The sequence below is a fragment of the Acaromyces ingoldii genome (assembly GCF_003144295.1).
Source record: "Acaromyces ingoldii strain MCA 4198 unplaced genomic scaffold FA10scaffold_2, whole genome shotgun sequence".
Taxonomy (NCBI): Eukaryota; Fungi; Basidiomycota; class Exobasidiomycetes; order Exobasidiales; family Cryptobasidiaceae; genus Acaromyces; species Acaromyces ingoldii.
The window spans coordinates 1,484,094-1,496,862 of record NW_020290248.1 but is presented as its reverse complement, the minus strand read 5'-3'; the positions used below and the strand labels follow the sequence as shown (position 1 = coordinate 1,496,862).

The window sequence follows — 12,769 nt, the reverse complement described above, 5'->3', positions numbered from 1 at the left end:
TTTCTCGTTCCTGGAGAATTTCTCTTTGTGGCTGAATTTCAACCTTGAGGGTCCCGTTTTCATTTTACCAGGCCGGGTTCGATCCAAATGCGCGTCGGAACCCCTTAGTGTGCAGCAGCCAGGCCGGCCTCAACACGGCACACCATCAAGGAACCTTCGACGGGCCGGACCAAGTCGAATCGCTCGCGCACTTGCTCGCTCAGCTTCGCTCTCACTTCCGCTAAAATTAGCGAGAGAGTACGCTGAGAGCCTCTTTCCTTCGCTTCTCTCCTACTTTTTCGGTCCTCCTGGTGTGCATCTCATTCTTCTGCTTGTCATCCACAGGCGTAGAACAATCGTTGGGAGCATGAGGCCTTCTCTCTTTTCTGCTGCCGTTGTGCCAATCGTCCATCTCGCCGCATCGGCGCAAGCACAGTCGTCGTCGAGCGCGACAGCAACGTCGACGTACCTGCCGCCCCCTGCTGCCTCTGGCACGGTCGCATCGGCGGCGTCTGCCTCGCCCAACCCACAGTGGAGCCAGCTGCTGGGCAACTCGCTGTACTTTTACGACGTCCAGCGAGCGGGCAAACTTCCGGACAATTTTCGTGTGTCGTGGCGCAACAACAGTGTTCTCAACGATGGCAAAGACGTGGGGCTGGACCTCAGCGGCGGTTTCTTCGATGCGGGCAACTTCATCAAGGCCACCTTCCCTCTCTGCTGGACGATCACGCAGCTCAGCTGGGCGGCCATGATGTTCGGTGGAGGCTACGATGCCGCCAATCAGACGTCGTACCTTGACGAAACACTCCGCGTGGGCCTCGACTGGTTACTTGAAGCTTCCTCCCAGCAGGACTCGCTTGTTGTCTTGATCGGCAACGAGGGCGTCTATTGGGGCGGCGATCAAGACATTCCCACCGATCGCCCATCGTATAAGATCACGAGGCAGAACCCGGGCACCGACGTTTTTGGCTCCTGTGCAAGTGCACTGACGAGCGCGAGCATGCTCTATGCTGGCACTGCCTTGCCGCTAGGACCCAACAGCAACGGAACCGCCGCCTCGCTGCGCAATACAACCTACTCGCGTCTCCTCCTCAACCGCGGCCAATCGCTCTTCAACCTTGCGCAGACGGCAACGCCGCAGCAGGTCTATCAGGCAGCCGTTCCGCAGGTCAAGTGGGCATATCCCAGCACCGACTACGCCGATGAGCTTGTTCTTTCTGCCACCTTTCTCGCCATGGCGACGGGCAACAAGTCCTACATCGACTACGCCCAGACGACGTATACTGCAAGCCATTTCCCCTTTTCCAACGGCGCTCTCAACTGGGACCAGCACACACCCGCGGCACCTGTCCTTCTCGCACAGGCTTCGCTGATGGACGCAGGCCTCGACCTCAACACGACAAAGTACCAGTCCGATGCCGAGTACTGGCTTGATCTAATTCTCAATGGGCAGATGAGCCAGACGTTTTCCACAAGCGGCGGCCTCTTCTGGTTCAAGGGCGACAGCGACTCGGCCAGCCTTAATCCCTCACTCAATGCTGCTTCCCTGGCCGTCACGTACCACGGCATGGCCTCGTCAACGCAAAAGGGTCAAGGCTACCTCGACTGGGCCCTGTCCCAGCAGGACTATGCGCTGGGCAAGAATCCCATGAATGCAGTCTACTCCGTCGGGCTGCATCCCAACTCCGCGCAAAATCCGCAATCGGCTCTCGCCAGTGGAGGGACAGATGCGGCGAACATCGACTCATCTCCGCCCACCGAGCGCTGGGTGCTTTACGGCGGCCTTGTCGGCGGGCCCGACAAGCAAGACAACTACTACGATCAGCGGAGCGACTACGAGCAAACGGAGGTGGCCATCGACAGCAATCCGCCCCTAATGACGCTCATCGCCTACCACATTCAGAATGGCGACGCAGACCCTTTCTACGTGTCCTTGACCCAACCTCGCGTCATTCTCCCGTATCCAAGCTCCGGGGGAGGCGGCGGCCTCAGCGGAGGCGCAAAGGCCGGAATTGCAATTGCCGTCATTCTCGTCGTCATCATCATCGTCGGTCTCCTCGGCTGGTGGCAGCGCGAAAGGCTCCGAACGTTCTGGCGCAGAAAGCGACTGGGCCTCAAGGCGTAATACTCCGGTGCTCCACCCTCTCCTTCACCATCACCATCTGCACTCACGGTCGTTTGTTTGCCTCATGGATCTGTTTCACATCGGACATTTACTTCCTTGTATTATTGCTTTCCGTCACTTTAATCTCCACAGAGTCTTCTTAGCCTCCTCTCTTCACCAACGGGGATTCGTCATCAGCTTCGTAATTGGGTGAACGATTGGCTATATCTGGTTTGATTATACAACTAAGCGAAGGTAAGGAGGAAGAAAAATTGGTCCGCATCGACTCCAAAGCAGGTATACATCTACAGAGGCGCCCTCTTCATCCTGCCCTCCATCTGACTGAGCGCCACGCTCTCATCATCGCTAGCGTCCTCGTCTTCCTCTTCGTCGTCCTCAGCATTGTCATTGTGCACAATATCGTCGCGGCTCAGAGAAATGTCCAGCCCTTGGAAGCCTTCGTCCTCCTCTGCCTCCTCCTCGTCCTCGTCCTCCCTTGTCCTCTTTCTTGACGCAGAAATCGGAATAGGTCTTGGCCTCTCTCGAGGAGCATGAACTTCATTCTCGTCCTCTTCTTCGTCCTCGTCGACATCCATCTGGTCCGACGAGGCTCGGGGCGCTGCTGAAGTCTTCTTCGATCCGATTGCAGCACCGGCGGCTAGTTGTTTGTCCTTCGAGATGATTGTGACGAGCCTCTTCTCATAGGCCTTGATTGCACCAGTGTCTTGCGCAGCCGCATGCCGCTCTTTGACCTTCTTGTCCAGCATGAGCTTGATCGACATTGCCTCTCGAGGCCCAGCGGAGACAAGGAGCTGCGCAAGGGCTTTGAAGAGGACGAGAGAGTATTTTCCGTTGCTCTTCTTTCCCGCGTTTGATGATGCACTCCCTTGACCGTTGCTACTTCGGCTGGAGGGACCGCTAGCGGCTTTGTCGGCTTCGGAAAGCGCCGACTCGATGACCTTTGTATGCATCCGCACCATTTGCTCCGCCTTGATGGCATGCTGAATGGTCAACTGAGCGCCTCGGATGACGAGTGCTGATGAAAGAGCTTTCGACAGGTTGACAAAGATCGTTTCCGATGCCGCGTTCGCGCCATATTCTTGGTGGACGTTCACAGCCTGCCACACCAGTCAGCAACACCAACGTGCCGAAAAGGCATTGACCAGACTCACCCTCCTGAGAACCAGCGAGATGATGCGACATGTCTCCTCAACGCGCCGATACAAGATCCCTTCTTCGCGCAGTGTGTCGATGATGAGCTTGACACATGTATCGAAAGCGGATCCTAGTCGACCGTAGAAAGCCAAGACCTCGACGCAGTGCTCGATGTCGATGACGCCCAGCTTGATGGCTCTGACAAAAGCCGAAATATGTTCGATGAACGCAAGGAAGCGCTCAAGGTACTTTTGAACTGGCCGCCTATCCACTCCGTCCTCGGCCGTCGTCTCCTTTGTCGTAGCTTTGGGCTTCTCGCTGCGCTTTGCAGGCCTTGGATTGTCTTCTTCGTCGGAGTCGAGCTCACTTGATGAAAAATCATCTCTGTCTTCCGCCGACAGCGAGTCTCCTCGCTTCTTCAAAGTCTCGTCTGCGTACAGGTGGATTTCCTCCTCAATGAAGCTGGCGAACCTGACCTGAAGGTCATCAGAGCAATCCAGATGAAGAAGGCTCCGCAGCTTTGCCTTGGCAGTTCTGCTGTTATCGTCGTCCTTGGAGTCTGACACCTCTCCCTCAGCCAACACGCTTGAATACAGGGTGACGATGTTGAGCGAATGAGCGAAAGCCTCTCGTTGAACGCCTCGCGGTACCGGCGTAGATGCATTCTTGTCCATGAGGTCCGCTGCAAGATCGAGCAGTGCATTCCGCTTGGTTACGAGAGCAGCAACCATCGCTTCGTTGGTGGTACTCTCCTCGACATTGACGAGAGATCGCGTCTTCCACAGGATGTACAGCGCAAGCACCGCGAGAGCATTCTCGATCATCTGGCTTCCAGTATCAGTGCTGGATCAAGTTTGTGCAACTTCAGCAAGAGCAACTCACCTGTGACTCCGCCTCAAAGCCGAGTCTGCCCCTTGATGCGAGTCCTAAAAGCACCTCCCAGCCACTTGTTTGCTGGCCTTCGTCATCTTCCTCCAATGCCTCGCACATATCCATTCGTTGTGCGACGATTTTTGCACGCAGTGAACAGGCCGTGAGTTTGTGAAGCTCATCATCGGCAAAGCCTGTTGATTCGATGTCACGACCTTCGACACCTTCGCGAAGAGATCCGACCAGCTTTTCCTGAAATTCGCTGAGCCTCGAGGTGTTGATTTCGGACAAAGCTTCGACCTGGTTCATGGCCATGAGCGAATCCATAGCGTTGCTCAGCAAAGGCGGCTCGACGTGACGTCGGAACTGATCAGAGATATCGTCCCAGAGTGCCTCGTAGGCTTTGGTCTGCTGCGTTTCGATGTATACCTCAATGTTCATGGACAAGGGCAAAAGGAGGATGTCGGTAATGCGGGGTGCATCGGTACGGTATTTGGCGAAGAGCTTAGGCAGTGCGGGGATCGTTGCTCGCGTCATGTCCGTCAGGGCCTTGATCGCTTCCTCCTCTTCATCGTCTCTGTTAGTCGCAGCACTTGCGGCAGACGAGATAACCTGCACCTTTCTTGCGACAGCGATAAGCGCCTCAACCAACACCGCCTCTTCTTCGGATGTGAGGCGGAGGTCCTCGTTGGGTGGAGGATTGTCACCAGAAGAGGACGCGCTATCCGCAACTTTCTTGTTCTTCTTCCTGCCAGTCGCTGGAGGTTTGCTCGTATGGTCGTAGAGAAGAAGCTCGATGATCGATTTCCAGTCGTGCAGTTCAACGATTGTTTCCCATAGGGTGCCCACGATCAGCGTGATGCGGGATTCTGAGTTGGCTCCGAGAGCCGTGGCGTTGTTTGCTGTCACCTGCTGTTGCTGATCTTCTTCTACTCCATTGCCCGATACCTGATCGACTCGCCCGCTTAGCCGAATGATGAGGGAGGCGAATGCTTTGAGGCGGATCTTTACGATATCTTCCTCTTCAATCTGTTCATCCACCTCTTCATCGAGCATTCGAGAAAAGAAACCGGCGACGGCCGACCGAACCCTCTCCTCGACGTGGAAGATGTGGCTCGCCAGAACCTCACGCTCGCCATCGTCGAAGAGCTCGTGTGCATCTAGCTGAAGCAGCACGTTGATGGCGGCGATACGGACGGACATGTCGACATCGACAATGGCCAGATCGATAAGGCGCTTCTTCTGAATTTGCACAAAGTGGCGGACGTGCTGCGACGGTGCATCACGGCCGAGCAAGCCATTCACAGCCTTGATGGCGGCAAGACGCACCGAAGGATCTATGTCGGGTAAGAGCGTGCCAATGCACTGAAAGAAGAACTTCTCCTTCTGAAGACTTGGGTAGGTCTTCATCCATGAGCCGAGTGCCTCGATGCATTCGACGCGGATTCCAGCGTCAGAATCACGGTAGCGATGGACAAAAACACTGGAACAGATCTCTCATTCAGTCCCACCTCTTCTCGATCGGCAAGATGGCAGACTCACGTGTTGATGAGCTCGCCGTGGAACTCCTTGAGACTCTTTTTGGCCTCTGTCATTGCTTTGACTTTGCTCTCGAGCTCCTTCAGACGTGTCTTGTCATTTCGGGTCTTTTTCTTTTCGATATCCCTGCTCTTGATGCTACTTTGCAGCTCCACGTCGACGTCTTGGCGGATTCTGCTTAGTTGTGAGATGGATTGGAGAGCGACGTACACAGCCGTATGGCGAAATGATCGGAAGTTGCTGCTCGACATGGCGCTGATCCAGGCCACAAACGTCTCTACGAATGTGTCGTCGTACAGCATGTCAGTCTCCTGCGCATTACTGAAGAGTCTCTCGATGAAGTCGCCCATAGACCGCCTGAATTTTGCGAAAGCCGGTGCCTTGGATACGAGAGGGTACGAAGGCATGACCGAGTGCTTATAAATTGTTTGAATATCGCTGAGGTTGCTCGCAATCGCATCGTGGTCCTCGGCTTGATTCTCATCGATTGTTCCATTGCAGCCAGCGGACTGTGACAAGAATCAATCGTCAACGTCACAGTACGGTTGCACGTATAAGCTCTCGTCTTACCCTGATGAAGAAGTTGACAAGCTGAGCTAAGGCCATGCCAGCGTTGTCATGGTAGTACATTGCCCACTCTTCCGCCGTCGATGCAAGGTCTGACTCAGGGTTCTTGACGTGGTTGAAAAGCTTGTTGTCGTCATTGATGGGCAGCTCTTCTCTGTTACCCAGTGTTCTTTTTCTAGATTTGCCCCTCTGAGCGGCCTTTGTTTTGCTAGCGGCAGCTTTTGATGACGCAGCACTTGTCGCCTTTCGCTGGCCCAGCGACCTCTTTGAAATCCCAGTCTGGACCCGCTTCATCTTGCCTTGCCCATTCTTGCGTCTCTTATTTGAGGATCGGTCCCCGAAGTTGCTGGTATCGTCCATGTCTGTCTCACCCTCGGTGGTCTCTTCGAGATCGTCATCCTCATCGCTGCTTCCATCGTCTGAATCGGTCTGATTACTACGGGCAGCAATCAAGACCTTCTTCGGCGCAGCTCTGCCCTTCATGCCCGACTTCTTCCTCGTCGCGAGTGGCGCGATGACATCTGGCGATCCAATCTCCACTGTCAGCTCATCACAGAAAGGGACGATGCGGGAGAGACTGGGCTCACTCTCGTGCGCGGCGATGGCCGCCTGACGCTTGGGACGTTCGGTCGCCGTTGGGATCATCGTGCCGGTTCTGGCTCTTTTTGCTAGGCTCTGATCGAGACAGATTCCTTTGTGTCTCGCTCTGAGGGCTTGTTCTTGGTCCCTGCTCTCGCTTAAGACAAGTCCTCCGCTCCGTCCGGCAATTCAGTACTGGGTGTGATGTCTGGCGATGGTCGAAGAGGGAATCGGAGCTGCGCCAAAATTCACGCGTCGCGCATTCAATGAGCGCGTCGGAACACGCGGGGGAGCAGAGCAACACTTTTTGTTCAATCTTGGCTCAGATTTCATAAGACGGTGATGAATTGACAAGAGGTCACAAAACACCATCGAGGAAATCTTGATTGTCGTTGCTTTGCGACTGTGCCGCACTGCCTTCTGTTCTTGAAGCAGAGGGTGCGCCGCCTTGCAGGATCCTGACAGCTGGTTGGCCCTTTGTACGTGCCCGCTCCTTGGCGAGGGCGTCCTCTGAGGGAGAGATTGAATTCCCGAGACCTTGAGGCTGCTTCTGAGGTGGTCTGATCCTCGTCTTGGACAAGCTGGCTTCGAGGAGATCGTCGAGGATCTTCTGATCTCCATCGTGGCCGTCGTCATCGTACAAAGTAGACACTTCGGCTGTTCTCCTCCTCGTGGTCGCCCTTCTATTCGCCTCCTCTTGATCAGTAGTTCTCTCCTTTCCTCTCCCCGATCCAATGTTGAGTGAAATTGTCTTTGCCGATGTCGACTCTCCTGTTGCCTTTCCTCTGTCTTCTTTAAAGCGCTCCATGTGCGCCCGCGGCCCTTGAGCCTTTTCTTTTTCTTCCTGCAATCTTCTACCTTCCTTTTCGAGCTCTGCCAGCTCGGCGTCGTCTAGCCTAAATCTCGAAGTCATCAACTTCGACGACTCGCCCTTCCCATCTCGAATTCGTTGTCGGTGCAGCAAATGGCTCAAGCTTCGATCAACGTCGGCATCGTCCTCGTCGTGCTTGGCAAGAATGTCCTCGAGCTCCTTTCGAGAGGACAGCGCGTTGGTCGTGCGCGAAGAATCTAGCTTGGACACCTTTTCTCGAAGCGCTGTCAAATCTACTTCTGGTTCCTCCTCTTCCTCTTCTTTTGGTGTGAAGACTCCTCGGTGAGCGGGCATACGCTCAGTACACAATTGGGGCGAAGTACGCACCTGCGTGGGGGTCGACTTCCTTTTCCTCGTATCGCCATGCATTACTCTGCAGCTTCCTTCGTGCGTATTTTCCCCTTTCTGATGATTGAATATCCTGTTCACCACCTTCCTCCTCGGATTCTTCTTGCTCTTCCCCATCGTCGTCCCCTTCGCCGTCCTCCTCTTCCTTCTCTCCGCTCAGCTCCGGAAAAGATGCCTTGTCCATCCTCGAGCCGCCTCGACTCTTTCCCGGGCCGCCCCTGCCTCTGCCTCTTTCCGAAGAGGAGCCTCCCCGTGCGGCATTGTACCGCCTCGACGCCCTCGCCTTGTACTTGTTCTGCAGCACCATCGTGGTGACGGGCGTCGACGGCGTTGGAGTTTTTTTTTTGTTTTTTGTTTTTTTTTTATCTTTTTCTTCTTCGACTTCGCCTCCTCCACCTCTGCGTCTAATTGAGGGATCTGGGAAGCTGAGTGAGCCTCGCAATCAAGACACGTCCGAAACACCATCCATTGTCACTGGTGAGCCGGCCCAAGCAAGATGGACACGGGTGGCGGCTTTGTCCTGCCTGCTGGCAAGGGCAGCTCCCAGAGCCTTCCCCCTGGGGCCGCAGGGGAAGATGATGCCGGTGCAGGGGGTCCCACGAGCAGCGTCGAGCGGAGGAAGCTCTCGTCCAAGCAAGAGATGCGCCTCGTCGCCTTTCTCGATGATCAGTTTATGGCCCTTGTCCGCGGGTTCAACAAGCGGCACGAACCGGTCTCATCCACATCATCGTCTTCGAGCAGCAGCATAAGGACCGTCCAGGCCTACATCGAAGCCGCCGAGCGAATCCTTGGCGTCATCACGTCGATTCCGCCTGTGGGCCCTTCTGCGGCGCTCCTCGTCAGCTATCTCTTGCGTTTCACGGGTGACATCGTTGATGGGATTCAAGGCTATGAGGCTGAAGGGGTTGAAGCTCAAGGCGATGCTACGCTGTCGGTCGAAGACCAGCTCGACTTCGTCCTGTGGTTCATGGTCGTGCTCGATAAGATCTGGGCGGCTATCCTGAAAGGCCACGTCGTCGACTACAAAATCATCAAGGGGCGCGCCTCGGAGGAGGCGAAAGGAGCTGGAGCAAAGGAAAAGGTCATCGATGGCCGCTTCACCTCTGTGGTCACCAACCGGCAAGAAGGGAAAGAAGGGCCAGGCATTCCAGAGAGCAAACCGCTCGTTGGCGGCAAGGGCACCTCTACAGTGGGGCAGACGGACAGGATCAGATTGAGAAACGTCGCTGTAGGAGCGAGGGATGGGCTGTTTGCGTGGATGAGGCAGCAGCTCAACCGGCCGATTCCACCACGAATCGAGGACGATGGCGAGGACGAAGAGGAGCTTTTCATAGAGCAAGGAGATGTCGACCAGGAGGAGGAAGCTCAGGAGTTTAGAGAACACGAGGGAGCGACTCGGAGCAGCAACGGAGCGCAGATTAGCCAGCAACAGGAGGAAGACGAGGAAGACGAGATGGAGGAAGTCGATATCGATAAGGTCGCGAAAGGGGACGACGAGGAAGAGCCGGAACGACGTTCACACTACGATGATCTATTCGCGAGAAAGATTGATCTGGACGATTCAGACGACGAAGAAGAAGTCGAAGCGAGAGATGACGAAGGAGGGGAGCTTGAGCCAGAGCGAGGTCAGAAGCGTTCAGCTGAAGCAGGAACCAGCTCACCCTCATCGAAGCGGGTCAAGCGAGAAGAGGATGAGGAGATTCCAGAACCACCCTCGCCGACCTCATCGCTCACGACAGCAGCGCCAACGATTGATATGGAAAGCGTGGCGACCTTCTCGGGCACGGACGCGGCGACCATCATGCAATGGGATTCCCGCTTCTCCAGAGTCCTCTCGCGCACCCTGCGTTCGCTCAGCGATATCCAGGACGCGAAAGCCACGGCACAGAAGCCACCTGCGAGGAGCGCACTTCAGCAAGAGGTCGAAGCATAGCGCCATACCGTCGAGCATTGCTGCAAGTTGACAGAGATAATGTATTGGTACGCAATTCGAGATGATGGGCAACGGGCAACGCAAGACAAGGATAAAGCATGACTGTACAAGAATTAATCTCCTTCCCTTCCCCCACCCCTCTATTCGTTTCGTAAGGTAATATTGAAAGGTATCATTCAGTCGTGAGATTGGCGGCACTCGCTTTAAGAGCCTTTCTTCCTCCTACTTTCGCACCGGCGGTAGGTAGTTGCTCAACGTACTCGCCCTGACCTGATCAGTGGCGAGGAGCTCTGCCAGCGCGATCTGCGCCCTTTTTCTCGATTCGATGGCCGCACCCATTACGGACGCAATGGGCGGCCTCTCCATCGCTTTAGTTTGACGTTCCTCCTTCTCCCCGGCACTGTCACCAGCCCCGAGACCTCCCATTCGGAGCGTCTTGATGTAGCTCCACTGGATCGCCGGCCTGTCGTAGAGAATCTCTCTTGCCAACCGCACCGCCTCATCTTCAGACCCACGCTGCGGCATCACGCCCGATCGCACGCCAATGACGGCCAAAAGAACACGGATCGAGGCGACAAGTTTCTTGATGCGGTCGTAGGACTCGTTGAGGAGCCAAACGTGCAATTTCTCGATGGCGTAGGACACGCCAAGACCTAGGAGCCAGCCTGGAGGCGTAAAGAGCATCAGGGCGGCCACTACGAAGATGACGAGACCATGCGTGAGGGCGGCAATGACAAAGGCACTGCACAGAAGATCAGCATAAGAAACGACGGGCGACAGATCGAGATTTAACTCACCAAAGACTCTTTGCGCTTGCCATGCTCTCCTCCTCATGAGACGCATAGCGAAGGCTGAGGCCCCAACCCACGGCGTACGCTGGAACATAGACCAGGGCCAAGGGCAGGACGTACGGTAGCCTGACGAGAAGCCAAAGTAGTTGCTCGCCAAAGTAAAGCAACGACAGTTTCAAAGATGGAAGTGCCTGCGCTGCGTCCTGGCCCGTAGGGATCAGCGCAAGAATAGAGGTGCTTCGGGGGCTGCTACGTCGCCCAAAGGCTTTCTCGAGCGCGTTGAGAGTATAGACGTCTGTCGAAGAGGCGATGACCATGGCTTGTAGCGTTACAAGGGCCTCCTTTGCCTTTCGCGACTCGGGCGTATCAAGATTGAGAATGGTGACAATGCTGCATTGCGGTTGCCCATCAGCTACCCAGGAATGCGCAGAGAGATCGTAGATGCGCCTTCGAACACTCACGCATTAGAGATGGGCACCAAGTCGCGAAGAGGCAAGCTACCACCTCGAGTCCAAATGAGTTCCCTGGCCATCTTGATGCCATGCCAAGTTGCCCAATCGGGCGCATCTATCGTGAGCTTGTAAATCTCGGCTCCGATGCGATCCGTAAGCTTCTTGACGGCCGATCGTGCCCCTGAAGACGACGAGGGGGCTTTCGACACGGTAGAGGAGGGCGTTTGTAGCAACGAGACTCCGTTCGTCTCCGCGCGATCGAGTGTTGGACCGTTGGGGTCCAAGGGAGTCTGCAGAGCTGATCCATTGCGCGACTGGTCGCCGATATCGAGGCCGAGGCGCATCCGCGTCTCGGGGTGCGGACCATTGTCACCACTGACGATGATGCTGGGACCTGGGGTATGGGGCACGCTTGCTAGCGGATCCCGGGGCTGCACGTCAAAGGGAAAGTCTTTCCTGGCAGCAACCTCTGTAGCGACTTGGGCGTCGGACAGGAATTCCTGGGTATATTCGTCAACAGAGAACGCCGGGCCAAATTGGAAGACAGCGTCGCTTCGGAAGCGACTCTTATCGGTGTAATTGATGCTGGCGGGCACAATTGTGACCTTGGTCTTGTCCGAGCCCATGTGTTTGGCGTACTCGAGCGCTGCCCAAGCGGCGCCAGCCTTCATGCTGTGTAGGCGGTGCTCGGTGTAGGAGCCTCCCTCGGGAAAGAGGCCAATCGCCTCGCCAGCTTCCATGGCCTTGAAGGTGCCAGCGAATAGATCCTGGTTATTTTTCGTCTGCCGATCCACCTGAATGTTGCCAGAGCTGTGTAGGATCCAGCGGAAAGGTTGTCGCTTATAAAGTCCGCCTGAGCGATTGTAATCAGCCACGGTCCCAGCCTCACGTTTTCCGATCAGTACTCACGCTTGGCCCAGTAGTGGATCGGACGCCTGTGTGGCAGCTCTGCAGAGATGATGGCCACGTCCATGATGGTGCTAAGATTCCAGGTCAGCGATCTCTACCTAACTCAGAAGCTCTGGTCCTCTTTATCTCACCTGAAGTGGGTGCAGCAAAGAATGAATGGTCCATCCTTTGGCACATCATGCCCACCAATGACCTCGACACGTCTGAAGAAGTGCGCGGCACTGCGTTCGCCGATGAAGCGCATGACATTGTACATGGGTCCGAAGCCAGCTCCCTTGATCTCCTTGGCTGCATCGGCGCCATCGCTGGCGCCAGTGCGAGGCGCGAGGGCGTTGGCCATGGTCGGCTGCCGTTCTGCGAAAGTAGGATACCGTATTACCAGCAGGCGGACTCGTGTGGCATAAGAGGGCGAAAGCTCTTGGATATCCCTTGACTTTGACACTTGGTTTGGCGATTGATTGATCGCCGGTGGAGTTGGTGGGGTCGCGATATGGAAGAGCGAGAAGAGCTGAAAGGTGCGCTCGCTCCACGTGAAGCAACTCGCACGGACGTACGTCACCAGCAGTCACTCTCGTTCTCCCTAACTCTTTAAGGGTCTCGACATTGACGACCAGCAGATGCTCCAGTTTTTTTGGTGTGGGGGATGCAGCGTAAAGACGGATAGATACACAT

General features: G+C 55.6%; 5 protein-coding genes across 5 annotated transcripts; 2 read left to right on the top strand and 3 right to left on the bottom strand.

Moving 5' to 3' along the window:
- Window positions 1-143: 143 nt before the first annotated feature.
- FA10DRAFT_265507 (Six-hairpin glycosidase) lies at window positions 144-2,282 on the top strand. Its single transcript, XM_025521088.1, has one exon. The coding sequence runs from the start codon at window positions 347-349 to the stop codon at window positions 2,102-2,104; it is 1,758 nt and encodes a 585-aa protein (XP_025378860.1). The 5' UTR covers window positions 144-346; the 3' UTR covers window positions 2,105-2,282.
- Window positions 2,203-7,010, bottom strand: FA10DRAFT_239169 (hypothetical protein). The gene is made up of 6 exons (XM_025519170.1): window positions 6,802-7,010; window positions 6,218-6,735; window positions 5,651-6,156; window positions 4,121-5,591; window positions 3,256-4,062; window positions 2,203-3,201 (listed from the first exon to the last, which is right to left on the bottom strand). Exons 1-6 carry the CDS (start codon window positions 6,857-6,859, stop codon window positions 2,389-2,391), a joined length of 4,173 nt encoding a protein of 1,390 aa, XP_025378859.1. The 5' UTR covers window positions 6,860-7,010; the 3' UTR covers window positions 2,203-2,388.
- Window positions 7,011-7,102: 92 nt separating this feature from the next.
- Window positions 7,103-8,342, bottom strand: FA10DRAFT_265504 (hypothetical protein). The gene is made up of 2 exons (XM_025521087.1): window positions 7,992-8,342; window positions 7,103-7,924 (listed from the first exon to the last, which is right to left on the bottom strand). Exons 1-2 carry the CDS (start codon window positions 8,317-8,319, stop codon window positions 7,152-7,154), a joined length of 1,101 nt encoding a protein of 366 aa, XP_025378858.1. The 5' UTR covers window positions 8,320-8,342; the 3' UTR covers window positions 7,103-7,151.
- Window positions 8,343-8,483: 141 nt separating this feature from the next.
- On the top strand, window positions 8,484-10,125 carry FA10DRAFT_265503 (hypothetical protein). The gene has a single exon (XM_025521086.1). It carries the CDS (start codon window positions 8,509-8,511, stop codon window positions 9,943-9,945), a length of 1,437 nt encoding a protein of 478 aa, XP_025378857.1. The 5' UTR covers window positions 8,484-8,508; the 3' UTR covers window positions 9,946-10,125.
- FA10DRAFT_72550 (hypothetical protein) lies at window positions 10,057-12,716 on the bottom strand. The gene is made up of 5 exons (XM_025525662.1): window positions 12,229-12,716; window positions 12,098-12,168; window positions 11,198-12,041; window positions 10,743-11,126; window positions 10,057-10,687 (listed from the first exon to the last, which is right to left on the bottom strand). Exons 1-5 carry the CDS (start codon window positions 12,435-12,437, stop codon window positions 10,168-10,170), a joined length of 2,028 nt encoding a protein of 675 aa, XP_025378856.1. The 5' UTR covers window positions 12,438-12,716; the 3' UTR covers window positions 10,057-10,167.
- Between the last annotated feature and the right edge of the window lie 53 nt (window positions 12,717-12,769).